Source organism: Scatophagus argus, chromosome 9 (genome assembly GCF_020382885.2).
Source record: "Scatophagus argus isolate fScaArg1 chromosome 9, fScaArg1.pri, whole genome shotgun sequence".
NCBI lineage: Eukaryota > Metazoa > Chordata > Actinopteri > Scatophagidae > Scatophagus > Scatophagus argus.
Genome location: NC_058501.1, coordinates 14585589 through 14605277, shown reverse-complemented (window position 1 = coordinate 14605277; position 19689 = coordinate 14585589). Strand labels below are relative to the sequence as shown.

General features: G+C 43.5%; 2 protein-coding genes across 3 annotated transcripts; both read left to right on the top strand.

The window, feature by feature from the left end:
- The first annotated feature begins 1924 nt into the window (after positions 1-1924).
- On the top strand, positions 1925-6659 carry LOC124065395 (DOMON domain-containing protein FRRS1L). 2 transcript variants are annotated; one of them, XM_046400764.1, is made up of 6 exons: positions 1925-2763; positions 2886-3066; positions 3438-3522; positions 3748-3886; positions 5156-5402; positions 5476-6659. In XM_046400764.1, the coding sequence occupies exons 1-6, from the start codon at positions 2740-2742 to the stop codon at positions 5646-5648; spliced, it is 849 nt and encodes a 282-aa protein (XP_046256720.1). In that variant the 5' UTR covers positions 1925-2739; the 3' UTR covers positions 5649-6659. The 2 variants fall into 2 exon arrangements, with proteins under 2 accessions (XP_046256720.1, XP_046256719.1); XM_046400763.1 differs by having other exon boundaries at positions 1928-3066.
- Positions 6660-7327: 668 nt separating this feature from the next.
- tmem245 (transmembrane protein 245) lies at positions 7328-19393 on the top strand. The gene is made up of 17 exons (XM_046400911.1): positions 7328-7974; positions 9131-9248; positions 9928-10023; positions 10444-10551; positions 11022-11225; positions 11313-11482; positions 14741-14845; positions 14938-15020; positions 15117-15207; positions 15295-15393; positions 15502-15633; positions 15872-15994; positions 16420-16565; positions 16647-16747; positions 16853-17027; positions 17612-17806; positions 17893-19393. Exons 1-17 carry the CDS (start codon positions 7375-7377, stop codon positions 17939-17941), a joined length of 2595 nt encoding a protein of 864 aa, XP_046256867.1. The 5' UTR covers positions 7328-7374; the 3' UTR covers positions 17942-19393.
- The last annotated feature ends 296 nt before the right edge of the window (positions 19394-19689 follow it).

Sequence of the window (19689 nt, the reverse complement as noted above, 5' to 3'; positions counted from 1 at the left end):
TTCTGTTACTCCATCTCTCTCTCTCTCTCTCTCTATGGGATGATGTTTGGGACAGATGTGTGTGTGTGTGAGTGAGAGAGAGAGAGTGAGAGTGTGTATATGAGACAGAGTGAGTGTTTGTGTTAATGAGTGGCCCCTTAAGGCTATTAAGATAAGATTGGTATGCCCAGAGTCCCTCATTACCCAGCAAGCATTGCCCCCTACACAGAATGGTAATTGGGAAGGGGGGAGAGAGAGAGAGAGAGAGAGAGAGAGAGAGAGAGAGAGAGAGAGAGAGAGAGAGAGAGAGAGAGAGAGAGTCAGAGTCAGAGTAGAAGTAGAAGTAGAAATAATAGTAGGATTAACAAGGGATAATTGGGTGGATCAAAACAAGAGGAGTGATTGATCAGGTTGATTTGTATGTGTAGAGAGGGACGTTGTGAAGAGAGGAAGGGTGAAAGGTCACACACTTTTGTATGTACACACACGCAAGTATGTTCACACGCATGACAACAAAAAAAACCACATGTTTTAAATGCATGAGTAGATTCTCTTCAAACAGTCCGGGGTAAAATTATAAGCAGGGATGGGCACATGCTGGATCATACATGGAAAGTCAGAAATGACAAAGTGATCACATGCCGTATGTTTCTATTGTTATGGGTTTTCTGCAGATATTCAGCAGACTTCAGATTCTAAAAACATTTATATTGCCAGGCTGAGCCTTTAATCTCTCTGACACTCCTTGTTGTCTGTTTATGGTTTCGGTCTGTATCAGATTGTGTGACAACAGCATCACCTACAGGGTACAGACATGAAGAGCACAGTCTGTCAGCCTCCCAAGGTTTCAATGCCAGCAGTTTTAGCTGAACAATGAACAAAAGTAAACGACTGATTTAACTTCTTATATTATATGGTCTATTTAATCAGTTCAGTCATTTTGTTAATTTAGCAGTCCGAACTGGCTTTACATGCAAGTAAATGTGCGTGACAGTAGATTAAATAAGTTGTATACCGTCTGCACACTTTTATAAAATCGTTTCAAGGTTAAGTATTACATTTAGGTTTGACTGCCATCATAAGTTAAACTTTTACGGTTCGGTGAGTGCACACCAAGTGGACTGACTCACGAAATATCAAAGCATTGAAGAAATTAGAGAATGATGATGAATGGATGCAGATCAAGTGTAAAAATATTCATTTCACTGTCACCCTTGTGTGTCTTCATGAGTCATTTTAAGGGGCATGGTGGTAATCTATCAAAAGGCTACAGATGGGACAGATTTCCTCTCTATTAATGAACTCTGGAGATAATGTAGTGTATTTAAATTTACCAGGATTTCATCAACTGTTATTTCTGTAGGACAGAACCACACAGAAGTGACTCAAATCCTTACAAGTATGTGGGTAAATCTTTTAAAATTTTTCTTTCAACTTCATGGTAATGATATAAACATGCATCGGAAAGTGGTGGTGTTTTCTGATATGACACAGAAAAGTTAAACCAGATAAAATAATAGCTTAAAGAGAGACTCTCATAGTCGATCTGAATATGAAGCTCAAAACATGGCTTTATATCGCCATCAAGTGGAAGGATTGTGTACAACCACTGAAAGGGGCCAGAATGCAGTAACAGCTCAAGGATGTGAGCGACTGTTGTCTGATGATGTTTTTGAAAAGAGTCTCCCTTTTGTTCAGATGAAACAATGCACGGCCATTAGCACACGGTTTCCGGTCTGTCTGCAACCCGTGTGTGAATTTACACCTTCAACAGTGCAGCAGATACACCTGCAGTGCTCACCGACTGCACTGGCACCGGGAGCCAAACGCACAAACCGAAGCTGAGCTGCACAACATTAAACAAACGCACAACACACATTTTATTTGGCAGATTTTTTTTCAAACTGGAGAGAGTGCAATAGGAAAACAGGATGATTTAAATGAAGCAATTAGCAATTAGAAACATGGCAGGTATTTTATGAGCTGATTTCAGTACTTTTAGACGACACTGCGTGCAGTACACATTTAAATGTAGCTACTTTCAGACTAATAAAAATAAATAATAGTATAAATGTGGATGTTTCTCCAGCAGAATGTCATTCCTGAGAGCCTGAATGTGGCCTTAAAACAGCTTCACGCGTTTGCTGATAAAATTTATAGAAAATCTGATTGAAAAATATGGAAAAATCCAAATAGTATACCAAATAATATTATAGACTTTGTGTGTGTGTGTGTGTGTGTTGTGTCTAAGCTTAGGGGCTCGCTATGGCCTTGGATAAAGCCTGTTCATGTTTTGCTTTTGTTTTGTTCACCTTTGGCCACGATTTTTGAGCGATGTGTGCATGGTTATCCTGCTCCAGATCTTTGAAGGACTGAGTGTGAAGTGCTTTGTAAAGGCGACCTCTCTGTGCAGACAGAGGACCATAATGCCCAACTGATTGATCCTGATGGCAGCACGTATCGGCTCCTCATTGGACGTTACTGTGATTGACTGAAGAGGAAGAAGAGAAGGAGGTCGGGCGAAACCATTCATCCGGCCAATACTCCGGCTGATATGTATGTGAAGATTAACGAGCTCTCGTAGGCATCTGGATTCGGATTTGAGCGAGGATTATGGGCGTGTAGTTGAATTAGGTTTTAAAATCATGAGTCTGGGTAATTTCGGGTTGGATTAGCTTCTAAATCACAAGGTCATCGGCTCCGAGTCCCCCCCCAACATCCCTGCGAATGAACAGCCAAACAGGCAATTAGGATGCGGAGATGGTTTTGATGACGCTGCGATGGGTAACCTGCGAAGATCCCGAAATTCAAACAGTAATGAGGATCCGATTTGATTACAAGTTGCTCTAGTCTTTTCGTCGCTTCTTTTTCTTTTGGCCATGTTTTTCCTGCGGAGGCTTGTGCAGCTGCTGGTGCTGCTGATCCATAGCGGATGGTGGGGGGTCGCGCCGAGCCCCACCGATGAGGGAGCTCTCCGGGCCGGCCAAGGGGAGCACGCAGGAGAGCCGGGACACCAGGAGCCGCACAAGGACTCCTACAGCACCTTCGCCTCCGAGTTCCTGGAGTCCAGATATCTGTCCGATGACGGTAAGAGTCTCGCACTCAAGACTGGAGGGTTTTGTTTACATCTCCTGCGCAATAAATAACCTCCTAACAGGCCACAAGCGCGTAGCACAGAAAAACAAACAGATATACTATATATATATACTATATACTGTTTATTTTGCCTTGGATCCAACCTGTGTCCACCACTGTGCAAGGCCTTTCAGCACCCAGGCCAGCTCCCCGCTGGGAGCTGCCCAGGCCCTCCAAGGCGCACACACACACACACACACACACACACTTACTCACACACATAGAGCAGACTGCCCCCCCCCCAGTTAGTCTTTTGGTTGTATCTTACACAAAAAGTTGTTTTTGAGTGGAACCAACAGACTCCCGCTTTTGCATTTTTGCAGGTTATCCCTTCCCCACTGCTCCACCAGTGGATCCCTTTGCCAAGATCAAAGTCAGCGACTGTGGAGTAACCAAAGGCTGCATAAGGTTAGAGAATGATGCATCTTTTGCCAGATCTTACTTTGAAAAATCAGAACTCCAGTGGAGCTGTATTCCCCCAGGCTGCTCTGTCCTAGATGCTGTGGCCTGACTTCAGAAAACTGGAGCTGAGCATGGACCAGCACTGTCGAGTTTTTTAAAAAGTGCACAAATTTGGCCCTTACTTTGCTAAAGTGAGCGTGTGAGTGTTTCTACCCATTTGTCTGTGTACAGATATGGAAAGCCAGGGTGCGATGCAGAGACGTGTGACTACTTCCTGAGTTATCGTCGCATCGGGACAGATGTGGAGTACGAGATGAGCGCAGACACGGACGGCTGGGTGGCCGTAGGTTTCTCCTCGGACAAGAAAATGGTGAGCAGCTGCACAACCTGAGACTTTGTTAAGGACTTCCTGCCTCTAGTGTAGGTTACAGCTCAACATGTATTTGTGTTATTTGTCCTGTCAGGCTAAGTTATTGCATTAACACATAGCCTATAATCAAACACATGAACGAAAAAGTGATGCGTCAGAGCTCGCAGGCTTTAGAGGCATAATATGCAACAACAGAAAAGTAATTTCCCTCAATCGTTACTGATGAACCACTAGAAGCGTGTGGCAGGCTGAAAGGACGAGATGATTAAGGTGATTAAGAGAGACTAAGGCATAAATAATTTCTGTTTCACAAAATTATGCTTTCTGAAGTTCCTCTTATTTTTTGGTTTATAGCTGTGAAATACAGGATACTTTCAGTAACAGTCCTTCAAAGGTAATAATCTGAGTAGGGAAAGTTGTTCTCTGGCTGAAGTGGTCACAATTCATGTTGATACTGAAGCTGTTATCTGTGATGAGGGTCATAGGAAATCACTGCTTAGAGAATCAGAAGCCAAAAGGAAACTGAAAGTGTTTTAAGGTGTTTACATTTACAAACATTATAAATGCAATCAAATGTTATAGCCACATAACGAGGACTGGGTTACTGGGTCAGTATTTATCATTTATCTTCTGATATCTGCATCGACATTTTAAGGGAGTTTTTATATTATTTGTCAGTTTTTGAAATTTTAAACTAAGATTTCAGAGTACTTAAAAATTGTCAACGCTTCGACTTAGACTTGCATGTCAAGTGAAGATTAGTTGATGGTGAACTAAATATTATTATTATTGTTAATATTGCTCATTCCTACAACACAACAATGGAAATCCCACACATGGTGCTGATGTGCGTTATGATCCATTTTGTTAAAAGGGGGAGGCTCCAGCGCGGGGGAGCTGGAGCCTCTCCCAGCTGACTATGGGCGAGAGGCGGGGTACACCCTGGACTGGTCGCCAGTCAATCGCAGGGCCAACACACAAAGACAGACAACACACACTCTCACACTCACACCTAGGGGCAATGGATTCGAACCTGGGACCCTCTTGCTATGAGGCGGTCAAAATATGTCTCTAGTCTCATATCACTTCAGTCATTATGTGACAAGTTTCTGGGAAAATAAACACTGGGGCTTATGTGTATGAAAAACAACCGTATCTTGTCTGTCCCATGTGTTAGATTTATATTTTATGCCGGAATCTTACCTTTCTTTTCAAGAAACGTATGACTCACTTTGGAACAAAGTTCTTCATTCCTTCCAATTTCCTCAGGGAGGAGACGACGTCATGGGCTGCGTCCATGATGATAACGGACGTGTGAGGATTCATCACTTCTACAACGTCGGCCAGTGGGCAAAGGAAATAAAGAGGAACCCGGCCAGAGACGAAGAGGGCATTTTTGAGAACAACCGGGTGACCTGCCGCTTCAAAAGGCCGTTATACGTCCCCAGGGAGGAAACACTTGTGGACTTACACCTGTCATGGTATTACCTGTTTGCATGGGGACCTGCCATACAAGGTAAGCGATTGAGTTTTAGCACCACATCTGCTGTGTTTTTTGACATTTTACATCATCTTACCTTTTCCAACAGGCTCGATCACGAGGCATGACATCGACAGTCCTCCAGTCAGCGACCACATGATCAGTATCTATAAATATGAGGACATCTTCATGCCTTCTACAGCCTACCAAACCTTCAACTCTCCCCTCTGCCTACTGCTCATAGTAGCCCTCACCTTCTATTTACTAATGGGAACGCCATAATGAAGCTCACAGCAGGGCGAATGCTGGCAAAACAAAAAAACAAAACAAAACAGGGAAGATAAGATGAAGCAGCAATAAAGATTAGTTTCCATTTTTCTCTGACGCCACATTCAAGTGTGCGCTTTGCACAAAGTATTAGATATATTAAAAGTATTAGTTATATTAAACATAACAGAGAGGACTATTCATTACTCTGAACTCCGACACACGGTCTTAACAAAGTATTAAGCCTATATTATAGAGGTGTCATGTACTGTTGTCAGTACAAAACAAGAGATCTGACAAAAAAGTAGTGTTATAGTATAAATAGGCCAGTTATTTTCAGTATTTATTATAGCTTCCAAGTATTTAAAAAATATGAGGACTGCACATGCCAGTAAATAAATGTCACAAGTCTTCAAAATACTGCATGCACTGGGAAATCTGGGAATGATTTCAAAAACCCCACTGTTCACTGGGGGATGAGAAGGCAGCGCCTCCTGTTGAACTTGGCTAAAACACAAAGGTTTTCTGAGGACGAAAGAAGCAGCTCTCTGCTGTTTGCACACACTCTTCCTGTCCCTCTTCCCTGTTTGTTTATATGGATATCATTATTTGCAAAAACAAAAGAAAAAATCCTTTTCATGCGGTGGTTTGTGCTATCACAAAATATTGTTTCCAAGGGACTCTACAGTATGCATTTACCACGTAAACACTTTTCATTACTTTTTTTTCATGTTTGGCGTTCATACACACTTGGCTCATCTCACTTTTGCGTCATTTCTTTTGAAGGTTTCTTTTCCACTTTCTCAAGCACGGTGGCTGTTGGGTTTGTTTATCAGTACTGTGGCACTGTGAATGTGTTTGCAGACAAAGAGAGACTGCTACCTGAGCTACTGTTGCCTACAGCAAGCAATAACACATTGAACAGAGTCAAACTGTGGGTTTAAGAACAGTTTGCTTGGACATGGACTAATTTTTCCCCCATGTTACTGTAGCCTTTTGACCTGTATTAAAAATGGATGAACATGTTAAAATGCCTCCCACTGCCATGGTTGTGTTTATTATGAGGGAAGCTTTATAGAAATAACAATACAACCTACATGTGAAAATACAGACCTTTCTGTGCATGAACAGACAGCGCGGTGAGACAGAGTCGGGCCATAGAAAAGGGGAGAGGGATTTCTTGACCTTTATTTTGGGTGTCTCGGGGATTTGTGGTGCACAGTGGGGGACCACAGGCCAGAGTTGAGTTCAGGCTACTGCCAAGGGCTCTGTGTCTGTATATGGGGCCTATGCTCTACCAGGTGAGCTACCAGGGTGCCCCATAACCTCAGTATTTTGAGGATGTGTGCAATTTGAATTTCTGATGGAACGCAAGTGTTGAAACTTCAAGTATGCAAAGATATTCATTTGAAAAACTTTTAAATAACATTTTTGGTGGAAAATCTAAAAAAAAAAAAAAAAATTAAAAAAAAATATATATATATATATATATATATATATATATATATATACAGACATCTTGTATATATAGACATACGTATGTATAATAAGAAATCGAAATAGCAGTAAGTAAACAATGTAAAAAACATAATTAAAAGAAAACAGAATGGTTTGAATTGAAAATACAAAACGAAATACATTGCCCATAGTGCCTTTGGGCACATCGTCGGTGTTACGTCATGTGTTTTCCTCCCTCACGCGGTGGATCGTAGGGTACCCTTCAGAGGCGGAGCACGACAACATGGCAGACGAGGAGGACTCGGCGTCCGATCCCGCCGCTGTCTCTCCCGAGGAGAGCCCTCGGGCCGGGCGGCCTCACTCCGTCTCTTTCTCGGAGAGCGTCCAGCCGGCCGTCGGGATGGTGAGCCAGCTACTCAGCCAACCCTCGTCCCTGAAGTTTGACAAAAACATCAAACAGGCCTTCTACAACACGGGGGCGATGATCTTTGTGGCTATCTGTTGCGGAGCGGCTGTTCTGGTCTACTTCATCCTGGAGGCCTTCCTCCGCCCGCTGCTTTGGGCAGTGCTCTGCGGCACCTTCCTCCACCCCTTCAAGTACTCCCTAGCCCGGCTCGGCCGCTCGTGGCTCAACGGCCTGCAGGAGACCGGAACGCCCATCGTGTTGGGGACCCTGCTGGTCCCGGTGTGGTGTGTGAACTACGGGGTGGAGGCGATGGGCAGACTGGTGCTGGAGAGGCTCACGGTGCTGCTGGTGATCGGGGCCGGGACACCGCTGGTTTACTTCCTTTACCTTTTCTGGAGCGTCATCGGCATGCAGGTGATCCTCGAGCACGTCTGTGGGATCATCGGGGCCGCGCTGGACTGTTTCCACGCTGTGTGGGTGAGTGAACGGACAGTGGCAACTGCTTCCACCCTGCTGTAATGATGACAAAAGCCCCTTGGTGTCAGTCTGTGGATGCCACAGAGGTCAGCTCTGTCAGCTGGGCCGACCATAACAGGGTGCAGACATCTCAGAGTCGAACTGGAACACAATAAGAACGTTTTTCAATATTGATTGATTGATTGTTGTCTGTTATTAAATATAAAACAGCCAAACTGACTGATTAATCAGAAGCAGGTTTTGATTCATCATACAAGTCACACTCACAGTTCCACTGGCTCCAGATTCTCCAGTGAGACCAGCTGTTGTTTTGATGCATCTTCTGGTTTTGGACTGTTGGGTGAAGCCATCAATTTGAATATGGGGATTGGCTTTTCATTTCACTATTATCTGACATTTGATAGACCAAATGACTATTTGATTAATTGAGAAAATAATCTGCAGATTAAATGAATTGTTCCCATTTTAATTAAACTTTGTTGAGATTCATTTTTGTGTTGAAGTAATATTGTTAAAGTTTGACACAGTTGTGCAGCAGAATGCCAGACAGTTGCAAAATATCTGAATTATCTTTGCTTGATTGTGTCCTAGAACATGTTATTCCATTAGGCTCAATGAACGAAGTATTTTTTCTTGGAATTTATGTCTAAACTTGTATTTCAGCTGATCTAATTTCCTGCAGTTCCAGTGTCTGATCGATCAGTACCATATTATTCCAAAAACAGCTCCAGGGGCCTGAGCTCAGGCGAGCTTCGGCCAGATACAAATTGTATTAAATGTTCCTCCTCAGACGGCCTGTCCTTTCCCTAAATGATAGAGACAGACTGAGCTCTTGTCTATAAATAGGATGGAGGACACTGTATTAAATTACATCGAAAGATGTCTTTGTGTGGAGTGGATCCAGCTAAGACCTTTGTGACCAGGTGGTTACAGACTGGGACACCACAGTATTTCACACTTTTCCTACCAGACTCTGCAGATTGTCTACTGCAGTCTGCTGTGAACATCCTAAACAAGTACAGAAATTCTGCAACGACACAAAGGGATTTTGAAACAAAAATTGTATGTGGATGAAAAAATTGAGTGGAGTCAGAGTGGAGTCACAACATTTTTTTGTAATCTTAATCTCTCTGCTTTGTTTCGTTTTGACACTCAGGTGTTCACTGTGGTGTTTGGCTACTTGTTGGCGGTTTGTTTCAAGTGGAGTCCCCACACTGAGGGCTACCTGAGGGCTCTGGCTCTTCCTGTCTGGACCATCCTGCTGTTCTACATTGGTGAGCGTGTGTGGGGAGGAGGGGAAGCCCGACGAACCTGCTTAGACATGTTATTTGTTTTTTGTCCTTTGCTCCATACATGCAAAATCTTTGCCTCGGGACGATTTCTTCAAATTTAGTAGGTAGCTCGAAGCAGGCTGCAGAGAATGAAGCCAGTACTGTGACTTTCCAGGTGAGGGAGTAAAGTTTTTTCTAGTTGAAATGAGGTGCAGTCTCTGCAGGTTCAAAGGTCCATTAGACAGAGCGCATGCAGAGCTACATAGTGAGATGAGGAAGTCTTAAGTATTTTTAGCCCACTTAAGGCGTGCAAGAAAAGAGGTGTTGACCTTCAGTCGTGGAATGTCAGAAGTTACAGAGAGATAATAATAAGAAGTTCTGCTTAAGAGGAGAACGAGGGGGAGTGGTTTTCACACTCTGTTGGCAAATCTGAGAAAGTCCTCTCTGTTTGTCATGTGCCTGTATAACATCTTAGCCATGTGATCGGCTCAAATGATCAGTATTATCTCATCAGTTGTTTGATCCTTGTATTTTCTTAGGATTTTATGGGGAAAACTCTCTCTAACTGGCCCAAGAAGACACAGGGGTGTCAGCACTTCTGCCAAGAAACAACCAGTAGTGTGAACAAAATAGTCATGCAGTTAACCAGCAACATGTTTCTCTGTTTTTTCTCTGATCATAGTGTCTCTGACCGGCTCGTGGAGAGTACCCATGTTTGTCATCGTGGTTGTACTCATGATTGTGGGCTCCCAAGAGAAACCACCTGTCCCTGGCAGAGGTGAAGATTTATGTACATGCACACACATTCACCAACAACTGGACATTCATACATACGGTGAAAGAGTTCCAGTAACAGACATATAACATATTAAGTCTGTGACTTTTAGAGGTACTGGTAGGTAGATCTGTTGCCTTTGCGCAACGCTAGGCTAGCTGTTTGTTTAGAGTCATTATGCTAAGCTAATTTACTGCTAGTATTCACAACCACAAAAAGCAACTGTCCAAACTAAGGGACATGTTCTGTCCAACTGTCTATCTATCTATTGATATCTATCTATGGACAGAGTTGTATTTACACACACACACACAGATACTAATTTAGCCCATGAATGTATTGTTTGGCTATGATCAGGTGCCAGATCTAATCAAGCAGGTGCCGATCCCAGCCACTGTTTTGTGTCTCTCTTCACCTCCTCAGGAGAGCTGTCAGGGCAGGTGCTGTCGTTTGCTGCTAACACTATTTACATGGCAATCTCCTGTAGCAACCTTCAGCCGAAAAACGAGCCAAATGAAAACTCTATGACAGGTAAGACGGCTCACTTTCTGTGTGTTACTGCAGCAGTTTGTTGTAGCATAACATGGAGGTTGTTTCTCTGTGGCCTTGTTTTTGGATTTTCCGCTTGCTTCCATCTAAGTAGAGGGAGAAAATTTAGATTTAAGCAAGCAGGAGAAAGGTAGGTGGAGGTCAGGGATGAGCAGTCAACAACCGACGAGGTTAATTAAACAAACGAGCCGAAAAACATCCAGTGTTTATGTCTCTTTAAGTGGCATTAATCTGAAAAACATTTAAATAGAGAAGTTAAACAGTTATCTTTTTTTGGACCCAGCTCTGAGCAGCCATTAGAGGAACTGTGGCTCTAAACAGTTCTGCTTCGGCTGCACCATTTAGCCACAGTGGCTGGCAGTTGGTACAGCAAGCCGATGTCCTTTCCCTTTGCTTTGTTCTTTATTTCTCTTCCTGTTTTTTGCTTCCTCCTTGCCCTCATCTTCTTCAAGATGGAGCCCAGACTCTGGGCCCCCTCCCTGGCACACCTGGGTTCCCTCGGGGCACTCGTTCATTACCAGCTGGCCTCTTCCAGAAAGAGAAAAGCGCCCACAGAGCCAGCGATATCTACTTTATTATGTTGGCCTGGGCCATTGTACTGGTTCAGGTCTGGCTCAACCTCTGGATACTACAGTTGCTCCCTATCCCTGTGGCTGGTAACACACACATGCATACACACTCCCTTTGCGCATGCTTCTCCTCAGATCTGCTGCACTCGGACTAACGTTGCATTGATACTTTAGTGTGGGTGCTGAAGAAGCTGGTGGTGCACTTTGGCTTGAAGAGCTTTGCAGAGCGGACTCTCACCTCGTGGTGGGTGGTGCTGGAGAAGCTTGGACGTGAGCGAGAAGAGGCCCTGCTGCCAGGACCAATTAAAGGCTTGGCTCAGTTCCTGCTGCGTATCGACACTAAGGTAATGTCTCTGACTGATCTCCAGGTACCTGCTGGTGCAGGAGATGCCCTTATTTCCTCTATCTTTGATTTCACACATCCTCACCCCGGGGAACACAAACCTTCTATTACACTGGTGCATCTTTTTAGTGGTCATATAGTGGATTGATCACCGTCTGCATTTAAGGCCTGTCATTTAAGACTGTCTGGCTAGTAAATGTTGATCAGAGACTCAATGATTAAATATTCTGTAAGCATTGAAATAGTGAGTACAACGTATAACTCTGAAGTTCTATGTGTGGAGTTTCAGACGTTCACTCAGATTTCAGATCAGTTTCAGTCACTGTGAGGGATCCTTTTATTTGTCCTGATGAAGCCTTTTCTGATGAACCTGAATACAGACAGACATCTTGTAACTTAAATCTCCCTCAAAAAGAAACAAATATAAAAAAGTTATTAACATATCAAAGATGTATTGAAGTATAGTGATGATCCCACAGAGTGTTTGCGTTGCAGTCCCCTCCCCCCAGTTTTCTGCTGCTTTATAGTATCTTTAAGATCATTTATTTGGTCCGGCCAGCATCTGCGCTGCTGTGGTTCACTCTCACGGTTGTCTTAGTGTCGTTTCAAGCAGCAGCAGCAGACATCTGTTTTTAGCATAAAAGCTTTGATACACGGACTGTGCATTACCTGGCCAGCACCAACAGACTAGCTGGTGAACATAATAGAGAAATATGTGTTCACCTCGATAAATATATAGGGTGATAAAACGGCATGGTCGTGTTTACAGCAAGCTCTGACTACAACGGCTAAAGCAGTCTATTAATACTAGACTAAACAAGATTTAAAAAACCTTGAATAAAATTTTATGAAATCTGAGAATTTTCTAAACGAGAAAACCGAGCAGCATCCTAGAAAGAGCGGTAAGTCCGAGATAATTACATGAAATTCTCAGACATTGGCCTCATTGCTGCCACCTTTTTCACTGAGGGCCGTCATTCTCTCGACGTTTTTAGGATGTAGTTATGTCATGTGTTTGTAATCACAATGATTTGCATCACATTGTGTAGCCAGTCCGCACTGCCTGTTCAGTCTGTAGTTAAATCCTGCCTGCCACGCTCCACATCCTGATCCCTCACTGCCTTATACCCAAAGAGGTTGTGTTCTTGTCGCACGGGTACATGTGATGTCTGCTGCACAGATCTTTCCAAAAATAATCTTCCCAATATCTCTTTGTCTCCTCCCCAAGCTCTGGCATTGGCTTAACAAGCAGGTAATGATTTGGAGGAGCAGAGTGCTGAGAGAAAGAGAGACTGACAGAAAGAGTGTGTCTGAGAAGGAGCAAGAGATCAAGAAATAACCTGTGTGTGTTCGTGTGAGTGTGTGGGAGAGTGAAGTTGTGAGCACACCTTGTAGAAGCTTGGACTGGCATTTTACCCATCCACTGTCATCACCCTCTCATCCTGTCTTAATTATCTATCCTGCTGCTTTCCTGCTTCCTGCTTTTATTTTGAAAGGAAGCTACGGTCGGGGAGGTGGGGCTCTTTGTCCCTCAGCCTCGTTCGTATCTTCCCCGCTGTGATCTAACTGGCAGCTTTGGCTTGAGAGTGTATGAGCTGCACGGAGACATTTAGAAGAGCTTCATATCTCTTTGTGATGCTGCTATATGAGGCTTGAGCTCTGGATTGGATGTTTCCTCAAGAAGCTCCAGTTTTTTTTTTGGACAAAAGAAGTGATTTAGAAATCAAGTTTGCTTCATTAATATGGCTGACCATACGTTTATAGAAATATAAATTATAAGGCTATTCTGTATTTTTTCTGCCTGTTTATCCCAAGCCTGAAATAGCTTATTTGTCTGAAACAGAAGAGTATTAAAACATGTCACAGAGTAACATTCATGCATTTCTTCATTACCATAAATGTAAACACTGTAGTTCATTTGAGCTGATCACACATTCGCTGTCCTGCTGTCGTAAACATACCAGTGAATCTGAATCTGTGGCTGAAAAAAACTGCTGAAAAATTCACGTCTTCAGTGTGTATGAAGGAGTCTGAGTGCTACAGACAGGGAGGCATGTGGGACAGATGGACCGGCATATTGTGTGTAGATGTTTTTTGACAACAGGAGAGTAGAGAAAAATTCAGTTAAGTTTCCTGATGGCAACTCCTGCAGGTGTTCTTTCAGTTCATTTTTATTCAGTTGTTGCTGTTACGTCACAGTATGTTTAAAGGGACAATTCACCCTGAAATCAAAAATAATAAATTTCCTATAGTGTTATTTGTCCATCTAGATTGTTTTGGTGTGACGTTTGGACATATCGGCTATAGAGATGTGAGCCTTCTCTTTAATATAATGGAACAAGATGGTTGTCACGACCTGGTTATTCCAGACAATCAACAGACCTTGTTGTGAGCAGAGGCTAGCTAGCTAAGCCTAACTAACTACGTTCTCTTCTGCGTGTTTGGTCAAACGCAAAAAGTTCCTTCACGAAACGGCTCAGAACAAGGTCTGTGGATTATCTCGAGAAACTGGCTCGTGATTTCTGCTGTTTTAGATTCATTCTACTTTCAGCCTTCGTGCTATTGCCATGCCATTCTTACAGACAACGAGAAGAAAGTTTATTCTGAAACTTAAGGGCTCTGGGACCTTTGCAGCCATATCTTTTTACCGTCACTATAATGACAAAGCGTTTGGACTTGCGGCAGCGAGGTGTCCACTAACAAAACCTCTTCCAGTAACCATTGACTCCAGTAACTTGATTTTAATGCCTGGCTCTTGTGACATTAACACGCACATACAAATGGAGACTAAATCTGTTGTAAGTCAGCTGTTGGTGCAGTTTTGGAGCATTGAGAAACCTGAGTTAAGGATTTCACCACCTTTCAACAGACTGAACTGATGAAAGATTGAAGGGCAGGCTTGCAACAGTCTTAGAATAAAAGATACTGACAGAAAAATCCAAAAGCACACAGCCTGAGCTTTTCGCTTGCATGTTTCCGTGCTAAAATGCAAGGACGTGTGCATGCTGTTGGTTCATTCAGTTCACTTACCGTACTGTGCTCAGGGCCCAGTGGAAGGTGGGCGGGGGGAGCTGCTTTTTGAATCAAAAAGGCTTCTTCACATGGGAAGGACCCAGGTTTCTCCATGTGTCTGATCTCTACATGTTTCTAACTTCTTCAGAGTTGTACTGACTTTGTATCCGCTTGTTGTCATCTCCCCACCCCCAACCTTTCCTCCTCTCTGTTCCCGTCTGTGTCCTCCTCCTTTTCTAAAATATAGATGATCGTGTGGTTGGAGCGATCTCTGGACAAAATCATCAGCATCTTCATCATCTTCCTCCTGGTCACAGGGACCCTGCTTATGGCTCTGCTGCTCACCGCTATGGTACTGTTTTCTTTCCTTCGAACTGCTTCTCTGCATTTCGGAGAGGTGCTGAGACGGCATCTTGAGTAACAAGGTAACTTTTACGTTTCTAGGTCCATCATGAAAGTGTTCACATCATTGACGTAACCAGTAACCTCATCAACGAGACCGTGTCTAACCATCCAGAATGGGCCAAGTACGACAGCTCACTTTTTCTGATTTTTCTCACATGGACTTTAGAATTCCTCATGTTACAAGCACTCAATGTCTTTTTTTCTTCCTCCTCCTCTAGCTGGCTTCCAGAGGCTCGTGTGGTGCAGAAGGCTCTGAATTCAGCTGCTACTAATGTTTATCAACATGGTAGAGAATGGATAACACAAAAAGTAAGAATAGTAATTGCCTATATGAGTTCCCTGATGAATAATGTAGTGGTGTACTGCACGTACTGAATCTTTTCTTGTTTTGTGCAGCTCCACAAGATGTTAGGGGACAAGGTGAACCACACAGCTGTGATTGAGAAACAGGTTCTGGAGCTTTGGGACAGACTGTACCACTCCTGGTTTGTGAAGGTACTGTGAGGACGGTGGAGGTCACGACAGTCTGTTTCACTTCGCTGCTGAGAAGAAATTTGTCCCCTTGAAATGTCGTACTCACAAAATACTGAATGCATTTTGCAGAACACGACCCACCCTGGACGCCATCGTGGTCAGAAGATGACGGTGCAAAGACAGAACAGCTGGCTAGGCGACATCCTGGATTGGAAGGACATCGCGTCTTTTCTGCAGGAGAATATTGAGACCCTGCTGTCTGTAAGCAAGAGTGTGTTTGTGTGTGCAGAGGGCTTGCATTTGTTTTGCTTTACATGGGTCACACGCAGTATTACAAACACTTCTTTGAACAAAGTTTGGCCAAAGCTCGGGGGGTGTTACATCATTTGTTTGTCCTGATATTTCTGAGAATCAGTGAATAGATATTCATAGCCCTGTGTCTCAAGGGGCCGTATAGTCTTCCTGTGGATGACGTGTTTACTGTTGTCTTGTTTTGTAGATCCTGGAGTCTCTGTGGGTGGTAATGAGTAGAAATGTTGGCCTCCTCATTTCCACCACGACCACTCTTGTCACCGTCTTGTTCCACAGTGGCACGGCTCTGCTCAACTTTGCCCTGAGTCTGGTATGAAATACTGACTGCTGTAATGCAAGATAATATGAGATGTTTGTTAAATTACAAGGAATAGCCTTCCTCAGTCTTGTTCACCTGGTGTGTTAAAATCCAACTGAGCGTAACCACTTCACAATGTCATTTCCATTGTTGGCATCACATATGCCCTTTTTCGAAATACCATTTAATTTATCTGAAAATCTTTCTTGGAGATCAGGAAGTTACAAAAAACATCTGCAGACCGCTCTTAACTGAGTCTTTTGCAACCAAGCTTGAAGCTTGATGCATCCACGTCCCAACTCGTGTGAAATTACTGTTAGTTGAACATGCTGTGGTGGTGATTTATGTAGAGGACTTTGTTTCTCTATGCGCTAAGTACATGTTGAATAATCTGGATTAGTTGTGCTACAGCAAATTTGCTCTTCATATTTTTGCAGGTGATTTTTCTGACCACTCTCTTCTACCTGCTGAGCTCCAGTGGTGAATACTACAAACCTGTCAAATGGGTGATCAGCCTGACCCCGCTCTCTCAGCCCGGACCCTCCTCTAATATCATAGGCCAGTCTGTAGAAGAGGCCATCAGGTAGTCACACACACAAAGAAATTAAGTGATCTAAATTTTCCAAGGGGCTTATTTTTGACCTTGTGTGTGTTGGTTTTGAAGAGGAGTGTTTGACGCCTCTCTGAAAATGGCTGGCTTCTACGGGCTCTACACTTGGCTCACTCACACCATCTTTGGCATCAACATCATTTTTATTCCTTCTGGTGAGTCAGCGGGTTTAAAGCAGATTGTTCTGTCACTATACCTGCACCTGCCAGGCCACAGTCAGTGTTTTCTCACTCTTTGTATCCGTGTCTCCTGGCTTGAAGCCCTGGCTGCCATCCTGGGTGCGGTGCCATTCCTGGGGACCTACTGGGCAGCGGTGCCGGCAGCATGCGACCTGTGGTTGGTGCAGGGCGAAGGCGTCAAGGCTGTGCTGCTGCTGATCTGCCACCTGCTTCCAACTTATTTTGTAGATACAGCTATCTACTCTGACATATCAGGGTATGTATGTGTGACATTGTTATTGCTTGTGTGTTTGCATAGACACATTTGACTAACAAATGTCAACAAACCATCTGCCTGGTTGGTACCCGAGTATGGCTTTGTCTGTATAAGCCTATAAACCAGGCATGTCAAACTGGTCCACAGGAGGGCCACTGTGGCTGCAGGTTTTCTTTCCAACCAAGTAGCAGCACACCAGACTTGACTCATTTAATCAACTGATCTCCGTCTTCAGACAGTTGATTGGTCAAACGGTGTGCTCTTGGTTGGTTGGCACAAAAATCTCTCTCTGTGATGATGCATTCACTTTCTAAAAAAATCCAAGAACTCATAGTTGCCATAAAAGAGTGTTTTAATCATGTTTTAATCATCTACACCGCTGAATAGAAATAATCTGATGCTTGAGAATGCATGTGCAGAAATCATGCAACTTTGACAAAAAAGCATTTTTCAGTGTGACGGAGGTCTAAAAACATCTAAGTATATACATCATGATTTATAGTATGTGCAGTATATGTGTGGTCAAATATCTGACCCAGTATTTTCCTTGTGTTGATCTGTTGCTGTTGTTGTCTGGGTCTCAGGGGAGGACACCCGTACCTGACAGGTCTTGCGGTGGCAGGCGGTGCGTACTATCTGGGTCTGGAGGGCGCCATCATCGGGCCCATCCTCCTCTGCATCCTGGTGGTAGCAGCCAACATCTACAGCGCCATGCTGATGAGCCCCAGCTCTGCGGCTCCCACCCCAGTGCAGTCCAGCTGGCCGCTCCACCCCATCAGGTAAAGTTAAATGTTAGCATTCATAGAGTCAATTAAAATTCCACAGAAACCGTGCCATCACTGTCCTCTTCGGTCTTTGCTCTCAGGACCTTCACAGACTCCACCCCTTCTGTCCTGAAGAAGACCAGTGAGTGAGAGCCAGAGAGTGTGTCCCTTAGGAACGTCATCTGGCTTCCCATTGGCTCATCCCTAAGGGGAAGCGCTCCCCTCCCCGCAGCTCCTCCCTGCGCCACCTGGCTCCAAACCGAGAAGACGTGGCGATGTAGTGGCTGGTCACCCGTGATGCCATCTGCCTACCAGAGCCATTCCTCTGAGCAAAATGGCGCCAGCTGCTCTCACTCAAGACCCTTAAATTACAGATGCAAGCGTTCATCCCGATCCAAAACATGGACCAATGATGTCACACCAGGCTTCACGATTACAAATGACGGGGACGCTGATGCCTAATCACATCATCCCTCAGAGCTGAGTGCCTAAATTGATTTTGTAATCTTAAGAAAAGCTGCCTAAACATATTGTGTGGTGAATTGTAAGATGGTATATTTTATCTACAAAGCCCGTTATTTCCACTCTGCACACCCTGGCTGTGTTTCAGGTACAGGATGTGTCCGTGTAGTGTTTGTACTCCCTACCTCTCTCCTCATGGAGGCTCAAGTAGACTTAGTAAACAAGGCCGGTTTGTGTAAACATGAAGTGAGCACTTCTTGTCATGGACGCTCGGCTCCAGAGAAGGAGTTCATGACTCCACATGTCATTCACATTTTAGTGATCGTAGCTGCAACACTAAATCTCTGCTTAGACAGACTCCCACTCTGCTGGGCCAAGCCTCCACTCTTACTTTTTTTTTTTTTATTTATCTGTGCAGTTGAGTCTACTTCTGCGTTCGTTTGTTTTTTTAATTGTTACAAGTTTAGCCCAATGACGACGACCTCAGTGGATCAGATCAGGCGTCCTGCTTTCAGGGAGTTTGGCCGACAGTCTGACATCAGAGGATTACTGAGGGATTCTGATTTTACATTTTTTAATTTATTTTAAGATGAAGGTTTTTTTTTTTGTTTTTTTTTTAAAACACCACGAGTGCACGCACACACACATTCATTGATGGAAGCAAGCTTTTCAACACACCTAACTGATCTGTCAGTATGTTTAAGCCCAGATACGCTGATATTTTTGACGAGTATTTTCGTGATAACTTTTGGTAAGAGTGTGACTGTCATCGCCATCGCATGACTTCATCACTAGTTTTTGACCTTGCACACCTCACATCCATTAGAAATGTCATTACACTTCTTAAGCACGCGTGCACTTGCTCACTCCATAGTCTGAGCACTTTTCTAACAGAGTATCAGTAGTTTACATCACTCGAAGCTTTACTAGAAGAGCTGTACAGATGAACTGTGTATGTAATGTGACACACTGGTGTTACGTGGCTAATGTGTTAGCTGGGAAGGCTGTGGTGTGTTCTGTGTGGGAACAAGCCTGTTTTTCAGCAACAGTTTCACTGTTCAGCTAAATTACTGTGGTGTTCAATTGGTACGGTTTTATGACTTGATATGCACTGAAACAATAAACATCATTTAAACTGTAGGAGCTTTGTTGGATTCCTCATTTGTCAATTGCCTTTTGACTGAATGAACGAGTATTTTCGCTCTCTATTTTATTGATTTATCAAATGTTTGAATTGAAAAATTTTAGAAAATTGTGAAAAAACTGAAAATTAACCCAACCAGCTGTCTGAAACCCAAAGATACTGAATTTATAAGAATGTAGCAGTTGACAAATTACTCAGATCTGTTACTTAAGTTAAAGTACCTGTAGAACAAAGTAAAAAAAAAAATATATATATCTTATTTAAAAAATGTACTAGAGTAAAAAGCATAATA

Excerpts from the sequence above, each read along its gene's own strand:
- tmem245 (XM_046400911.1), top strand. The coding sequence starts at position 7,375 with ATGGCAGACGAGGAGGACTCGGCGTCCGATCCCGCCGCTGTCTCTCCC. Across the intron at positions 17,028-17,611 it reads ATCTACTCTGACATATCAGG|GGGAGGACACCCGTACCTGA; the intron begins GTATGTATGTGT and ends TCTGGGTCTCAG. Across the intron at positions 17,807-17,892 it reads TGGCCGCTCCACCCCATCAG|GACCTTCACAGACTCCACCC; the intron begins GTAAAGTTAAAT and ends CTTTGCTCTCAG.
- LOC124065395 (XM_046400763.1), top strand. The coding sequence starts at position 2,859 with ATGTTTTTCCTGCGGAGGCTTGTGCAGCTGCTGGTGCTGCTGATCCAT. Across the intron at positions 3,523-3,747 it reads GTAACCAAAGGCTGCATAAG|ATATGGAAAGCCAGGGTGCG; the intron begins GTTAGAGAATGA and ends GTCTGTGTACAG. Across the intron at positions 3,887-5,155 it reads TCTCCTCGGACAAGAAAATG|GGAGGAGACGACGTCATGGG; the intron begins GTGAGCAGCTGC and ends CAATTTCCTCAG.